This window comes from Carassius auratus, chromosome 8, assembly GCF_003368295.1.
Source record: "Carassius auratus strain Wakin chromosome 8, ASM336829v1, whole genome shotgun sequence".
In the NCBI taxonomy this organism is placed as follows: Eukaryota; Metazoa; Chordata; class Actinopteri; order Cypriniformes; family Cyprinidae; genus Carassius; species Carassius auratus.
This window is the reverse complement of record NC_039250.1, coordinates 9565758-9583669: the sequence shown is the minus strand read 5'-3', so window position 1 is coordinate 9583669 and position 17912 is coordinate 9565758. Positions and strand designations below refer to the sequence as shown.

Sequence of the window (17912 nt, the reverse complement as noted above, 5' to 3'; positions counted from 1 at the left end):
AAAAAAAACATATTCTATTAAGTGTTATTAAAAATTTATTTCAAGGTTTCCCAAACTGGGGTTCAAGAAGGAATTGGAGGTTCAATCAAGTAATCAATAAAAAAGTAACTGTACTGTAGTTTGATTATGAGCATTTGAAAATGTAATTTATTTAATTATAAGTACTTAATCTTTGGAATCTGATTACAAAGTCCAGATTACATGTAATCACTTACCACCCAGCTCTGAAAATAATATAAGAAATACCAGTTCACAAAAAATATTTACTTCTAGAAAAACTGGAAGCAGAAGACATCGGATGCATTGCATATTTAAAGGTAAGCAATTTTTCCAGGAACCTTTTTGTTATACTGGTTAAAAGTTTCTTCACATCCTGATAGCAAACAATAATTAAAGCGATTGTATCTTCTGTCCCACCTGCTTGTCAACCAATGTATTTGGTACCTACGCGCAGCCAATAGCGAGAGTTTGGGGCGTGGCTACTGCGACGGCTGAGCCGGGTGGTGTTTAGCGGGTGTGGACAAAGAAATTCCCATACAAATTCAGTGCAAGCAAAATACAACAACTTGCCAAAATATACAGAGACAGATAATGGGGTAAAACAAGGGGAAAGACGGAGGAATTTAATAAAATGTTTTGGTTTTAATCCAATTGACAAACTTCCAGAGTTTCTTCTCAACAGCGCCCATTCTTATGATAGTGGATGAATACTTTGGATGCCTGTCGTCCAGACGGCGACAATAAACGGATGTCCAATTGTTTTTCTGATGTAGCCTACTACACACATTTGAGCTACTTCAAACCAGAGCCAGGTGAAAAACAGGACTCTGCTTCCAACAATAACAGGTGATGTTTTTGCAACGTTTGCTTTGATTCGCCCAGTGTAGACAATCTTTATTTGGTTTTTTAATTATTACTTGCAATTGTATCAAATTTTTTATCATGTGGCTCAAATTTGTTGTATTTTCTCTCGACTTGTAAACATCTCTTAATTTAAATTGAATTACTCCATATACCACTTATAACATAATATTTTTGTAGTCACCTACATAGTCACGTTTGCGTAATAATTTACTTGTATTCATATTTTTAATCTCAACAGTGTTTTGGATCTGTGATATAAAGTGTGCGGTAAACTGTGAGGAGACTTTTGACACTAAGTCCTTTGATGCATGATAAAAACAAAAAAGGGAAAGAAAACGAAAAAGCAAGTAAGCCAAACAAACACTGCCCACATATCCCCCACACTCACTCAGCACTCCTGCGGCCAAGCAAGGGCTGGACTTCTCATTGCCATGTGGTTGATGGAGGTGGGGGGCACATTTAATTCCCACATTCTTTCAGAATTTTTTTTATTATTATTATTTTATTCTTCTCCCATCAACTAATGTGAATCGAAAGTGATGAAGAAGACAGAATCAGTTTCTACTCTGGTGGTCTTAAAGATGGAGATACCCTCAACATACAGCCGTACAGATTCTCCTGATCTATCAAGGTCAAAAGGGAAGTAAAAAAGTGATGTTGGATGACATCATCGTGGTCAGGACTCGACGTAGGATTGACTTTATGTTGTTGAAGTGGGTGTGTGAGTCCCTGCTGTGCTTGTAAGAAAATAGCATGTTTGAACGCTGCATGTTCTGTTCTATTCTCATAGGGTTTTTGGCATCAGCTCCCAGTTTCTTCATACATGTGCTTTGTAAAACCGAAGCAGTGTGGTTTTGTGTGAGTGCGCTTGTGCGAGTATGTGTGACTGTTAACACAGCTGGCATTAGCTGGTCTGTCTAGCAGCCCGTGGCGGTGGTGGTGGTGTGGTCTGAGTGTCTCTCAGATGGTCTGCTCAGAGAGTGTGGACTCTTGAGTGGGAACTGTTGTCGAAATCTTAATCCTTTAGGTCTCACCCTCACGCTCTCTCTCTCTCTCTGTCCCTCTAAACTGTCCAGTCTCTCTCTGTGCCACACAGGGAGGTAAAGATGAGAGCAAGAAAGAGGCAGCTGAGGAGGATTTGCACTTCTGTTCCTCTTGTTTCTCCTGTTTGGCTGAGTTTGGGACTGGTTTGAAAACATCCACATCTCCTTTTCTCTCTCTCTCTCTTGTTTCCTGTATCCGTCTCTCTTTATGGAGCTCCCAAGCATCACACACACGAGTGGCAACACGGCAGAGAACGCTGTGAAATGGCAGCTATGTTATGACATGACAGCTAAGACCTGGTGGATGGTGAGTGGCGTTATTTAACCTACTTTAAAGAAACTTCAAACTTTGTGCTTTATCATGTACAACCTGTTGCGGCTTATGCATATATATGTCTTTTTTGAATAGCCGTCATGATGTAATTGGCTGCAGAGTAATTGTTTGAGTGGTCTGAAGTGTTATTTGTAGTGTGGTAAGCAGGTGACCTCAGATGACTTTGGTAATATAGCTCAGCGCTTTTGTTGGGATGAAGCATAGACATGGTTTCTGGGGATTTTTATTTCGTTGTAGCATGTTTTTTTAAATGGCATGTCATTTGCTATTGTTTTACTAAAATTCTTTGACATTGTAACAAATTTACTGACTTTAATTTTCAGTGGCAATTTTATTTAATGTGAATAAATAAATTACATTAATTGAAACAATATAATACATGGTGTCTTATATGTTTTTATTATATATCATTCAATATTTCAATAAATATAATATAAAAATTATAAAAAATAAATAAATAAATATATATATATATATATATATATATATATATATATATATATATATATATATATATATATATATTTCCATCACAAATTCACTCCTTTTTCACATTCTTTAACTTCTCTCTCTTTATTGTGGAAGACAGAGTAATTTTTTATTTAAAGGTTATCAAATATTTTTTCTTGAATTTGAATGAATTAGCTTTGACTAAATACATACCTGATATAACTGTCCATAGCACTTTTGTTTTAATGTTTCCAAAATGCCATGTGGCATTAACTCGTGCTGTTTTGCAGCACAATGTTTTGAATATGATTTTAAAATATGACAAAATATGTACATTCTGAGCCTGCTTCTGTTCTACAAGGGGTGATTTTGTTTTCCTCACTTTATTATTAGCACTTGAAGTTGTTTCCGTCCACGTGTTTTATTTCACATGCTTTGTGTTTTAGCTTATCTTACCGTCTTCTCCAGAGCTGGAGAGCTCTTTTCTTCTCTCAGCCAGTTTCTGTTGGAATTCTCTTTGTTTGTTCAGTGCTCAAGTCTTCAGTTTTGCTTATTTATTCATCGATAATGGATTGATTCTGTTCCCTGTTTCGTCTCTGTTATAACAAAAGTGATTTGCCCACCCTTTATCCTTCTCTCACTTGCTTTCTTCCTCTCTCTCCTCCCTCCTTTTCTCTCTTTACTGCGTTAGCCACCCACACTTTTGTTTAAATTAACTTGGCAATTAACATTTGCTATGAGCCTTTACTAATAACTAATCACAAATGAAGGGCTTTGATTGTTTGTCAAGCCCAGTTTGAGAAATGGCTTTGCTCTCAGAGCCGGTGTTTCACACATGTTCTCACTCATTCACTCACTCAATCTCTCCTTCTCTTCATGCTTTGATCCTTCTGGTAAGAAGCACTCTTTCTGTTGCATACACACCCCAAAACGTTCTCTTTAAAAGGTGTTTCATAATTACATTTTCCTAAACTATCTGCTGTTCTTTAGAACTTTTATATAGTATGGCTTGTATATAAAACTCTTTATTTTCTCCTGTGTTAAAATACATCTCCAGTGCGTTATGAGGTTGCTTGATAAAACTTTATCAGGTGTAATGCATCTGAATGTAGATTGTTTAATGCACATGCAGCATTTATCATGTTTTTTAACTCAAAGTGCTCAGCTCAGGACATGTGGGTGGGTTACACATGTTGTGCTGTTGCAGCCACAACCTTTTGAAATCACATCTGACAAGCGGAAAATGAAAATCAACTTGAAAAATGTTTTCAAATTGATTGCAATTCATCTTTTTTTCATGTTACATGTGGGTGGAGGAGTTTATGCTTGCTTAGCTCCTCTATAGGCTCTCTTTTCATAGTAACTTCAGTGCTGGAGGTCTTCTTGTAAACAAGGGAAATGGAGTGATATTTATATGTAAAAATATATAGATTTATATGATTTATATGAAATCTTTTTTGTAGATTTATGTGCCATATGTGCGAGATGTAAACCTGTGGGTTTCTTAAATTATCAGGTGTGTGTGTGTGTGTGTGTGTTTCTTTAGCAGTTTGCAGCTCAGAAAAATCTTTTTATTCACTGTACTGTAGCTCAGAAACCAAAGATTGTTCTAGTTTGGAGACAGTCAAATCTGGATTACTTTCCTGCTGATGAAATAAGAGGAAGTGGAGTGGGGGGGTGGACTTAATCAAAGGAACTTCTCCTCAGAATTTGGGATTTCCTTAAGTAGGAAGGAGATTAGGTTTGGCTAATGAGGTTTTTGAATTAAAATTAAATACAAACATGGTTACAACTTAGTTAGACTTTTGCAGAATTACACTTCTGCTAAAGCTCAGGGTTAATGGGTTTAACTTTTGGGTTTTACAGATCATGTGCAATTGTCAATTAGAATTTTTTTTTTTTTTTTTTTTTTTTTTACTTTATTCCATGTTGGTCTCTGAGCTTAAATATTCACCCAAATATTCTGTCTCTTGTCCGTTTAACACAAAATAATATATTTGTTCAAATTCTTTCTTTCTTTTTTTTTTTTTATAACATTGGACCCCATTGACTTTCATTCTAAGACTTTTTAGGTGAACTTCAGTAGATTTTTGTTAATTACTGGCTCGCTTTGTTGCTCACCTGTGGAGCTGTAGAAAAGATAAAACAATTACAAACTTACCATGAAAATATCAGTTTTTATTTAAGGCTGTATTATTTCAAGCAGAACCTTTTTTTGTTGTCATACTTGATGTCTGCCGCTGTGACGGTTTGGTGACACACACAAGGTCAGGCTTACATCAGCATAGCATGAATTGCGAATGCCAGCATGGGTAACACTTTAAACTTAACATGAAGCATGCCTCGGGTTATACTGCCAAACCCCATTAAAAGGCAGATTTTGATGGTAACTCAAAACAGAGAGGATGGCAAAATTTGTATCAGAGCCCATGAATCTTTCCCCCATAGTGATTTTCTACAGCATGAGAGTGGGACTGCACGGGGGTTGTGGTTCCAGCCCGTGACTTCAGACGTCTGGAAACTGCCATGAATCATTCCCAGCAGTAGAGAGAGCATAGAGGCTAAAATTAGAGAGAATGGTCATTGAGGAGACGCACTAACAGCCCTCACAGATCCAGCCAGTCAGTACCGGCTGAGCAGACCCAGCCTGAGGTGGGAGGGTGTAACCCCCTGGTATTTAAACATTTCTTTAGCCATTTACTGGTTTTGGGATCATGTGATCTGGAACTTTGTGTGCAGATGCAACTATATTGCCGTAAGTAGTTTAAGTATGGCTACACAGTGGTATAATGGTGCTATCAGATGCTAAGACCATGGTACTTCATTATATACCATGCTGAATGAACAATATATTTTTTGGTATTCCAAAGTAATTCAATGATAATGCCATTTGACAGTTTCTCACCCTCATCTTGTTCCAAACCCATATGACTGACTTTCCTCTGTTACACGCAGTAATATTCGTAATAACAATGTTGCTTTGTTTTAAGCAATACAAAATCAGAGGGGCTGCCAAGCTCTAAAAATGACAAAAATATAGTCCATATGATTCATACTATATTGCAAGCTTTGTGTGAAAAACATTCAGAACTAAGTCATTATTCATTGATAATTTTCCCCACCACTGTAGCTCTTAAATTTTATTTGTATGGTTTGAATATGCTTATATTATAGTTTTTTTCAACTGCTTACACACTACATTTTTACTTGTTGTTTCATAAAACACTTTTTGCAAAACGCAACTCTATGTAACACAGAAATCTATTACAGGAATTAAATGTTAGCTTTAGAGATGTGTTTGTGTTTAGAGATGTGTTTGTGATATTTTGAATGGAGTGCTTCATTTTGCAAAAGATGTCGGGCATTTTGTGTGTGCAATTCATGGATTTGTGTGTAAAGTTTTGAGAAAAATAAAGTTTTGAAAATGTAAGCAGTTAAAAAATAAACTGTAATTTGTATGCAAGTCATTTAGGTTGAAAAATAATGAAAGAAAATGAAAACAGAATTTTATATTTTGGACTATTCCATTAATACATCTCATTTTGACATTACGTTTTACTTATACATGTTCATGCCAGTTACAGAACAGGCAGATTGTTAATAATTTTAAGAAGCTTATAGGGATCAAATCTGCATTTTTATTTATTTATTTATTTATTTTACAAATTTAGTACTGTCCTGAATAAGCCTGTCTGTCCTGAATACATTGTATGTAACAGATGTTTACATATAGTCCAAATAGACAAAATAATAACTGAAATTGCACAAACGAACCAGTTTAAATGTCTACATACCCTTGAATCACAATATAATGTTTTTACCAGGATGATCATTGATTTTAAAAGTTTTGTAATAGTCCCTTGTTTGTCCTGAGCAGTTAAACTCCCCACATCAGAAAAATTCCGGCACATTCTTTGGTTTTCTAGCATCGCCATATTTGAATCATTTCCAAAAATGTTTTAAATATGCATTTTGAGATTGGATTTTGAGATCCATCTTTGACCATGAGTACAACTGAGGGACTCGCACACAACTACTGCAAAAGATGAAAACATTCACAAATGTTCACAGAGAAGGAAACACAAGGGTGTGTAAATTTGAATATCATATTTTTTTCATTTAATACTGCCCTTCAGAAGCTACATAAGTAATTTTTACATGTTTCCCATAAGACAAAATAAGTACAATTTGCCCTGATCATCCAATTAAACTTTTCAACCATGTCCCTTAATTTAATACATATTCAGCAAGAAGCATGTCAATGTATGTGCAGAACTCGAACTCGAACTGTAGGGCAACTAAATAAAGTCTTAATGCCTCACAATTAAACATTTCCATTCATGCCAAGTGGATGTTGAAGCTTTAGTGCTCGTCTCTTAATGAACTGGAGAGCTAAGGCTCTGAAAACGCAATCTGTTGGCTCCGGATAATCCACCACCTTAAAAAGGGAAAATATTTTATTTAGCATTTTGCCTGCCAGTCGTCCAGTATAATCCTGACACCATCTGTGAGAGAGGATCTTCAGACAGCTGCATGCGATGTTGTGTCTACTCATTTAGTCATGCCATTCGGTACATTGCTTTAGTACCCAGCAGTACCAACACAACATGCAGTTTATCACATGTTGATACTACGGCATATGAGGGTTAAGGATCAACCACTAAAAACTTATATAGATCTACCATTAATATGAAAATTGTATGTAGGAGCTCAGCGTATATGGTGGTTATATATATACAGCCGTAATGTAGGATTCCTAAATACAACTCATTTATCTGATCAACTTATTTGTAACATCAGTGTTATCTTTAACACATTTATAAGCACGTGGTAATAAAAAAAAATCTACAATTCTGTTTAGGTTGAAATATTATGTCACCACAAGAGGGAGACAACACTTTGCTTTTTCATTCATCTGGTGTTCAGTAATTATCCTTAGATTACAAAAAATAGGGAAATATGATGTATAATAGCTGTTTTACTTTAATAAGTAGTCTTAAGTTAAATAATTAATAAGGCTGAGCTTACATGTGCTTCACTTTTAACTAATATTTGTTATTTGAGTTGCTTAAATATTCTTTGATTTCACTACAGGTGCTTTGCATAATTTTTCATTTCATTACATTATTCTTTTGTTTTATTCATAACAAATCCAACCAGTCTACTCTGTCCAAGGCACCCAGTAACTGGACAGCGTCCCATCCCTAAACACTGCAGCTTAAAGCCAAACCTCATGCATCATCTTCTTGTTCTGTAAACATGCTGCATGTTACATTGTTTATCTGTGTTGGAAAAGGGAATTAAGCTTTGAGGTGTGTCCAGAACTGAAACACAAAGCACATGAAAATGATTCATATAGTGGGGATAAAGCACAACACCACAGACAAACATCTGTAAAGGTTCAAACATCTCATATAGCCTTCTTTTTTGTTTGCCATGACTGAACCTTAACCACAGTTGAACAGCTAGGGTTTTTTAGGGGTCTTTTTAGGGTGAGAAAATTATTACTTATTTTATTTTAAGTGAACTATCCCTTTAAGATAACTTCAAACAAAGCTAAAATTTTGGTAAATGTTTCATTTTCGCATTCCACGATACAATGCATAATTAAAATGTAACCTCTTATTAAAAATTTAATTTACAAGTAAATGACTTTGCTCACCAATAATGATTATTTTGATGGCTTTGCATTTGAAACATCTTAACAAAGTATGCAAAATACATTAATATGATACTATACACATGCTTTTATAGGCCAGGCTTAAAATGCAGCACTCAGTTTTATACTGTATGTAGCAGGAGGTTCCTGCTTTGTTACTTTATACAGTACGAGGCCATTAGCATTGAAACAGAAAGCTTGAAAGGTTGATTTTAATTCCTATAATTGACGATTTTACTCATAGGCCTAGCCATTTTCACGACTCAACTATCATCAGCAGCTAATCCCTTTTAAATGTGATATATATCATTCAATTAATGGAGAGATCATTAGAGGTAACTGCGTTAGGATACAATATGTGGTCTTGTCCTGAGGTCTTGACATGTGCTAACTCATCTGCATGTAATTAGAGTTCTTGGACTCTGCTGCAGGGTGCCGGGTCATTAGCTTATCACAGCATAATCACTGGCAAATTACTGCGGTGTAATCATTTTCTAATAGCCATTAGCGAGGTCCCACAGAGGATTTGGTGATTAATTTCTAACCGTATGCAAATGGTGGATATTTGATGCTGAGCAAGGCTCTTTTCTCAGCGTCAGACTGTCTTGTTCGTGACTGTTCAATGAACCATAAATCATGTCATCGTTGTAGCATCTTCTGTATTATGGACCCACGTGTTAGCTCTGTCATTGAGGGTTTAAAGGAATAGTTCACCCAAAAAATGAAAATTCTGTCATTAATTATCATTGATCACATTTGGTTTGCATTTTGCATGTTTGGCCTTCCAATTAAATGAGTAAACTGACTATCACATTTCATTTAGACAATAGCTCTATAAAAACTAGCTAAAGCAGAAAATGTTGCGCAAAATAAAAATAGATAAAATTGGTATATCAAACTGATATATCAATCTTTTTGTTTTCCTCTTTTGCACCATAAGTATACCATTTAATAAATGGTGCACTTAGAGCGTTGCTGACTTGATTCGAACCACTTGTTTTTGATGGAACTGCTTGGCTTACCCTGAAGGTGACTGTAATGTGCCACAAATGATCCAAAATTGGAAAATTATGCACAATTTGCACTTAGCATTCAGATGGCATGAGCAGTGAAAGAAAAGTTGGTCCTCTTGAGAAGAAGGAGCGAAGTCTTGGCATTGGGCTGCATGCCTTGGACCTGTCTTGAGAGAGAGTTTCCAGACGTTTTCCCGCCCCCCTCTCATATTGCAGTAGTTTGGGAAAGTGAAGTTGTATCGGAGACTGGGATTTGCCTTGGGCAGTATATATGTGTCTCTGTGGAGTCATCCAATCATGCATTACACCCACATGTGATTTCATGACATGGAAACAGCCGCAAAAAGGCAAAGTCCACATGTGCTAAGAGTCTTTACTGCAACTACAATGATGTAATTTGAGAGGGCAAGAGAATAAAGGATATTTGACATGCTAAATCTGCAAGACACTTGCACTTAAACAGCAGTTTAATAGAAGACTAACCAGCCATTAGATGGTCATTTAGAATTAATTTAATCAATTGAAAGTATTGTTGCTAAGATGCATCTTTAGCCAGGCTTTCACCATATCCACACACTTTATTTGTGATATACTGCAGTATTTCAATCTCACCACTAGTAGGAGTATTACACTGCAAAGAACACTTGATGGGGCAGTAATTGGATACCCCATACTCACTGTAAAGTCTTTGATACACTAGATACCTTATCTGTAATATTACCTGATCCGACTGTTCCAGCTCTACAAAACAGCCAAATCCATATACTCACATAGGTAATGTTTCCTTTCAAATTAAAAAGGTGCAATGCATAATTTATTTGGTATATTTCAGATAAATTATATATGACTTACATAGTTTTAGATACCATAAATCACCCCATAATGAACCCGAATTAATCACATGAATAAGAATGAGGTGATATCATTTTTGGTAAACCTCTGCATGAGCTTTGAAATGTTTTGTACAGAAGTTTCACGGCTGTTTTTGTTCTGCCCATTTGAGGATGCCCACTTTTGTAAGTCAAAACGATTGCTAACCCACAGGCTGTTTTTTCGGAGATTATGTACTTACGTGCTTGGGTGAGTTCAGAGGCTAAAAACCGACCAAATGCATTTCCCCCCAAACATTTCATGAGATAGGTTTAGATGACATATGATCTATCAGCTCTCACGTACCAACAAAATGAACCTGTGCAGTTCATTTAGCTGTGGAATTTCCGAATGTTTACTTTCTGATTTCTCCTGATACAAACAGAAAAAGAGGGAAGAGAAGGGGAAGTTTTATTACTTGTTCTTTCTTTAATGAACTGTTTTATGTTGCTCTTTTACTGTGTCCAAGTGTCCAGGCCAGAGATTTGACCTGTTCAGGAAAACAACATGCACTTGTACACATTATACATGGGCATATTTTGAGTTCAGGCTATATTTATATTTTATTTTTTTAGATATAATCACTCAACTAGAAGAGAAAGCAAATTACACATAATTTCTATTAGAAATGGTAGTTTTCATTGTATACATGTTGATCTGCAATTTATTATTTCAATAAAAATAACATAATAATAATGGCACAGAAGTGCACTTTTATACAGTTAGGCTTAGTTTAAAATAACAAAATGGCATTTTTGAATAGAATTAGAATATAATTGCATTGCATAATTTTGCTGTAAATAAAATTATTGCAATTACAATGTTATTTAGGCTATTGTTTGCTAAAACATGATTCACTCTGAAGAGATGATTTTGCACATCATGCGGTCAAACCTGCAGTTTTTCTGTGAGCAGTGCTACTGTTTTAGCCACAGTTCCACTCTTCTCTGGATTAAATGGCTGTCATTTGTCTTTCAGGTGCTTTCCGGTTTAAAAGTGAAAAATATGAATAGTAAACTTAAGTGTATGTCAGACAGCCAGTCGTTAGTTCATGTGTGGGATGTGTGTGTTTGTCTCTGTGAAAGCCTGTACTTGTGCCTTGTGTGTTTTCTGATCATGCTGTATAAAGTTCGAACTTCACTTTTATTTGCTCTTAGTCATAACAACATATTCCAATACTGTCATCATTTGATGCATGCACAAAATAAGAAAAAAAAAGTAATTTATTCAATTACCGGAAGATCAGCACCGAAATGTTTTCCAGTACATTTAAAGTACGCCAAAATGTAATTTAAGACCTATAAATATAGTGAAAATATTTAGCACACAATATGTTTGTATTTTAGAGTGTTTTAGAGTGTGGAGCAGAAGTCGGTATTTTTGTTATTTTTTTACTCCGAAGCTATTTTGTGGGAGAAACAAAAAGAGCGTTTGCATGGAAAATGAAGCGACCCAAGTCCAAAGGATCCAAAATGCGCGACTGCATTTGAAGGTTCCAACAAATACACGAGGACATGTGGATTTTGGAGAAGTCTTTTGGGAAACGGGAAAAACTTATTTAGGTTCTTTAAAACAACGTTTAACAAGTTAAAAAACATTTAACATAGCTTACGTTAGCACATAAGTAGCATCTATAGCTTACTTATTTTTAGAGTTCTAGAGTTTTACCACGCGGACGAAAAGTTATTATTTTAATTAAGGAATAAAGTAAAATGAAGTGAATTTATAATAATTCATTTATATTAATCATGGGAACAGCATATTATAGCCTACTATACTATTTCATTTTTGTTAAAGGGTATTGAAGATAAAAATACGTAATCTCACATAAATACAGATGTATTTAAAAAAATACATAACCCAACATATCTGTGAGTTTTCATGTTTGCGCAGATGTAGGATATTTATAATTTAGCTTAATTCTTCATGGTCTTAATTTTGCTTGGAACGGGCAAATTAATAAGCGTAATAGTAGCCCTAAAACATTTTTAAAACGCTGTAAAAAATATAAGAAATAAACCAATTTCATTTATAGTCCAGTTTTATTTTTTAATTAAAATCTTTATATTCGTTCTTCTAAATAGAATAAGCATATGCTAATCATTGCTATTTACTATGCATGCGAGTTTTATTTTAAAAAACAAAACGATATTTTATATCAATTTTATTACTTTTCCACTTAAAATATTTCTCAAAAAATGCTGCCAGTTGAAGGCAAATAAACATGTGATGGAAAGAATAAGCAAGTCTTAAACTACAATGTTTAATCAAATTTAAACGTAAGAGTTACCAACCGCCAGTCTGCTGAGAGTACAAGCTATTACCATTCCTGGCTCTGACCAAATAGTGTCTGATGAGGAACTCGAAAGGTTAAATATTTGGCTGTAGAGTTCAGGGAGCTTTTGCAGATTTTAGAGGAAGAAGAAAAGCAAGACAACTTCGACAACTTAAAAAAAAAAAAAAACTCTTTGAATTCTGCACAAGTAGGCTGCAATTTGTGTATGTTTATGAAAAAGCATAGTGGGGTAAACCCCTAAGTTGAAACTCTGTGTCAGCAAAAGTACGATTTCTGGAAATAAGCCATTCTAAAACGTTTCTCCTTGTTACAGCAAGGATGATCTGTAATTTGTGCAGACATGTAAGTTACCTAGCCCATAAAATACAACTCGTTTTCCTATGGGCCTACTTGACTGTCAGTTTATTTATGTTCTGAAATGCTGTGACCCTTAAAATGAGAGTAGAAGGTGTCGCGCAAGGACACTTCAATTGACTGAGCACTAATGACTTAAAATAGATTAAACGCAAATTCAAGTGATACTGGCAACACGGGCTCATGTCAAAGGCTTCCATGACATTTGTTAACTTTAACTTATTTCCAAAGTGAAATGATTTTTAAATAATGATTTTCTTATTGTAAAGTTAGACGCTAATGCCCAAAGTGATATCCACACAAAACAGACGCACACGCGCGCTTTACGCACGCTCAAACAGATTTTATTGATTTATTGTTTATTTTGGAAACAGGTTTGGCACGACTCTCCAATCAGGTTTTGAAGTTACTGGAACATGTAATGTTTGTTTTGTCATAACCGGTTTAACATTCTTAGCCTTTAATTACTATATGCGCCAATGACAAATAAGGATCTCTAGGGTTATACAAATATATTTTTAAGTTTAAGACGTTTACTAAGTTTTCATGTTGATTTCATACATTTTATACCAACTGAATTTCTTTTTTTTTTTTTTAAATGAAGTGGGCTAACCATCAAGTCAAACGTAGTCTGCTAAAATAGCTAGGCCTACTTTACTTAAACACTGACTACACTTTTTGTTTTGTTTTTACACTTTTGACTACAAGTTTTTAAATATTTTTCAAGATTTTAATTTTCTTTCTTTATTTATTTTTGGGTCATGTATCTCCGTTAGTATTTTTGGGATTACTCCATTTGACCTGAACAGAATGACATGATCGTCATAGTCCATATGCATTGACGCGTGCCTTCAATCAATCCATTTAGCATGAATGGCATTTGAATATATTTAAATATATATTTAACTTTATTGATTCGGACAAAAATGAGGGTTACGTCATTGACCCATATATAAAGTAGCCTATACATATATACTGTATAAACTACGCCATCAAGTGCAGTTCTTCTAAACGAGTGGCTCCAGTGCACACACACACACACAACAGAGACAGACACGCCACCCCCGTATTTCATCAATTCCTTCTCCGCGAGGACTGTAAGATGTGTGTATGGAGCTCAGAACACCGTCTGTGTTGCTATTCGTGTTGTAAGAAACAAAAGAACAGACGAGGCATTGATTCCTCTCTGTACACAAGGACATCTATGCGCGCTGCATGTGCAATGCTGCAAAGCTATGAGACCGACGATTCAGCACTGTAAATAAAAGATACACGACCAAAACAACAGCCAGCTCCTCCAGCCAGTGCACTCTCCGCAGCAAGCCGTGCATTACTGTAAAATCTTTATTTTGTCCTTCTGTACCTGGTAACGAGGATTTCGGATTGGACGAGGTTCGAAGACTTCGCGTGGGACGTTTTGTATTCGGTCAGTGTCCGGGTTTATTCCTCCCGTCCGAAGAGAACGGATTACTTCTTTGCGAAGATAAATGGATACGGAGTTATAAAAGCAGCCGACGAGATGACCAAGCGTTGAACTGCAGAACTACAAAAGCCTCTAAGCTGTAACTTTTTTGGGGGGAGGTTGGCAGTTTCGCTTCGAAATGGTACGTTAACAAATCAGTTTCATCATTATTGTGTCGTTGCTCCAAAAGACGAGGCAGATCACGAGTTGTGCACTCTTAAAGTCAAATGAGATCACCATCAACACACAGGCGCCGTGTTTCGGTTTCCCCCTTGCTTCCTCTCTCTCTTACCAGTCGGTTACTCCTTTTCTCGCTGGTTTTCGGCCAAACGTACGGTTTTGTGGGAAAGGCTTACAAATGCTGGCGTGTTATTCTCGCTATTGAGACGCGCAATGATTAAGATAGCTACCAAGCGATTTGGCTTTTCTCCCATAATGAAAGTTATTAGTTCTGTGACAGCCGAAGGAAGAAGAAAAAAAAAGGTGTGTGCGTGTGTTAACCACGGGACTCTGAAGGCCAAGTTGAAGTTTAAAGCCAGTAGAGGCAGATGCCCAGTAGTAGAGTTTGCTCAGCAGAAAATGGCCGCAGGCTCGCCGGCATGAATTTGACATCTACACCGACAGAGGCGCTCCCTCCCCGGCAGAAGGTTTAGATCGTGTTGTAGTCACGACCGGGAGTTCGGCATTGTTTCAAAAAGTGATACAAACTTTAGTTAACGTTTTACGTTCGCGTGACAGTAGCAAACTTAATCTGTAAATAAAACAAAATAAACATGCTTCACGAGACAGTGCCAAAAATTGATTTGACTCGGCTTGGTTGTTTACAAAAAAAGTAGCCTAACTTTTAGCCAAGGAAGCATGATACACTTACAAAAAAGTAGGCTACTATTTACTATAACTCCCATGTTTTCTTGAGCATTCTTGCATTTCATTTTGAGTAGCCTAGGCTATGCAAATACGATGCTACATGGATTTCAGCATTATGTTATGTATTAAAATACAATGATATGATATCTGACAGAGTAGCCTACTATGTTACTGCCAAATTACTTTAAGAAAAGGATCGTCTGCTCTTTAAAGGAAGACATTCAACAACGGGCTTAATAGCTATCTTAGTCACTGCTGTTGCAATACAATTTGCACTTACATTAACAGCTCATTATGATAATCTCATATAGGCTACTAAGATTTGTTCTCTGCAGGGATATTTTCATTGTACTTTATATAGCCTAATTTAAGAAAGACGTTGCCTTTTCTTGTCTCTTTACGTAAAACAAAAAATGAAAACAAGTTCAAACTTTTACAATTGTTCTATTTTAGGGCTATATTGAAACTGTATGTTCATGTGTTTTGTAGCTCCAACTTATTTAAATATTTCTATATTTTAAAATAATATGCTAATATGTGGCAGTAAAAAAAGGGATACATATTTGTAATTATGGATATGACTGATTCTTTAAGATGACTGAGAAGTTTCAGCAGCTCTCTCCCAGGCCATAGTTCACACCACAATGCCTTCAGTGCATATTCAAGAGAAATAACAGGTGTTGTTTACACTTCGTTTTAATAGCCTGCCTAGTTTTACACTTTAATTTAAGTCAATTGACGCCTAGTTTATTTGGTCTCTGTGTGGTCACTCCAACAGTGAAGCTTGATTTCTAAAAGGGGTTAGGTAAAAAAAAAAAATATATATATATATATATATATAATAAATAAAATCCTCAAGAATAGTTTTTGGAAAGCTACCAGCTGACAGTTAGTGATTATGGTTACCGAAGCGCGTTATTTTCTTGCAGTGAATTTACAAAAGCTTCTGGTCGGCAAAATATGCAATAGAAGACAAAATAGCGCATAGCATAGCTATTATGCATTGAACTTCTCATGCCTAGGTTATTCATAAACAGACGCGTTTCAGTAATTTAAGTGACTGACAGACAAGTCATTCGCTCGTTTACTTGAAACTTCATCTATATGTAGTTTTAAAGGTGCATAACAAGCCTTATCAGGCACCGGCTATAGTATTGTACGCGGGCTGATTTTCTGATTTTATTTTTATATCCACTCAACTTATGAAGCGATAAGCCTTTGTCATGAATGGACGCATGCATGTGCTGTGACGCAATGTCCGCGCGAGCCTGGCTCTAATCGCTACTTTAGCGGTGAGTGTTGCAGTAAAATTGTTTGGAATACGCGCGCGGGTGAAGCGCGCAGAACGTCTCTGCGTCCGAACTGTATCAGCGCGAGAGGGAAGAACGGTGCGTGCGCACTGGCGAACGGGAGAAAGTCGTTTGCCTCTTTGTTTCACGCCGCTTCAGAAACCGAGGCATATAACTTTTTTTACTTATTTTTTTATTTCACGGACTTAACGGATGCCCCTGGACATTGGAAACCAGAGTTAGCCTTTCTTGCTCCTTCAAGTACTTTCTTTGGGATGGGCTATTTTCATAACGTCATTTCATTCCTCCCTCTTTTTGATTTTCTCTTTCTTTGATTCTTTCTCCCACCATTTCCTAAATGGAACAGATTGCAGCACCCAACGCGTTTTCCTACCTGCAAAGTTTGCTTTTAAACGTGTACAGAGTTTGCGCGTTCTCTTTTGCCGGGCGTCACTTGATTTAACGGACTCGAAGTGGAAGTCAGAAGTGGCGGCGGTGGAAGTGTTAATCATGATGAGGCTTACCATGATTAACTGTGAAAAATGATCTACTAACTTGTCGGTGTTTTGCCACATTTCAAGTCACGCGCTCCCCTTTCAACATGATGTATTCTCCTCTCTGTCTAACTCAGGTAAAGTGCTTGTTTGTGTCTTTCTGAACGAATTGCTCGTGGTCCACGAAGAGATTTCAGTTCATAAAGGGCGGGCTGAGAGCTCTTCTTCTCTTTGCCTATTTAACATCCATTCATACATCACCAAGCCGTATCCTCAGGGGAATATTAGTTTATTGGATTGTCATCGATTTCTGATAGTGACCTTTTACAATGTAAACACATTTTTGAAAATCAGTTTGACTAGGTAATTTGAGTCGTTGTTTATCGTTGTATTTAAGATGGAGTTTGTGTGCAGTAGATATTTGAGTGCATAGTCATCTGTTTCAGTTTTAATCATAAGCTAGAGAAGAAAGTTACACGGTCATAGTTAAGATAAAGTATAACTTTTATTATTTTATATCTGGAGTGGATTGAAAATGTATAAGTTTAGCCTATGTGCACATATATACCAGGACAGTTCATGCATAGCGTCATAATTATGCATTAGTAATGTTTATATTCTGTTTCAAGACTGTTAAAACTTTGACCGTTCAATTGGTTACAAAATACATCAAATTACAGTACTTTAAGAGAGATTTAGGATGATATCTATTAAAACCGGACTTTATTACTGTGGTTTCAGCTCTTTTCTTGTGCGCTTTTTAAGTTTTCAATTGATAGGATATAGCAAAAAGATGGTTACTGAAATATATTTTTCAGTCTGTTCAGTTTTTATACAGCCAGTCACTTAAAAAGATATAAAAAGCATTCTAGAAACAATAACTTCGACTTGCCAGACATATGCCTTTTGCCTGTAAT

At 36.0% G+C, this 17912-nt stretch overlaps 1 protein-coding gene and 1 long non-coding RNA gene across 3 annotated transcripts in view; one reads left to right on the top strand and one right to left on the bottom strand.

Moving 5' to 3' along the window:
- Positions 1–6130: 6130 nt before the first annotated feature.
- LOC113107239 (uncharacterized) lies at positions 6131–14384 on the bottom strand. Its single transcript, XR_003292626.1, has 3 exons — positions 14247–14384; positions 10540–10605; positions 6131–7129 (listed from the first exon to the last, which is right to left on the bottom strand). It is a non-coding gene; the product is annotated as an uncharacterized LOC113107239 (long non-coding RNA).
- nfic (nuclear factor I/C) overlaps positions 13338–17912 on the top strand; it is a 100582-nt gene continuing 96007 nt past the window's right edge. The window contains exon 1 of one of the 2 annotated variants that reach the window (XM_026269592.1): positions 13338–14487. In XM_026269592.1, coding sequence (XP_026125377.1) covers positions 14485–14487 — 3 coding nt within the window. In that variant the 5' untranslated portion in view covers positions 13338–14484. Of the gene's footprint in view, positions 14488–16094; positions 17133–17912 lie in introns of those variants that run through there. The other variant, XM_026269591.1, reaches the window with a different exon arrangement.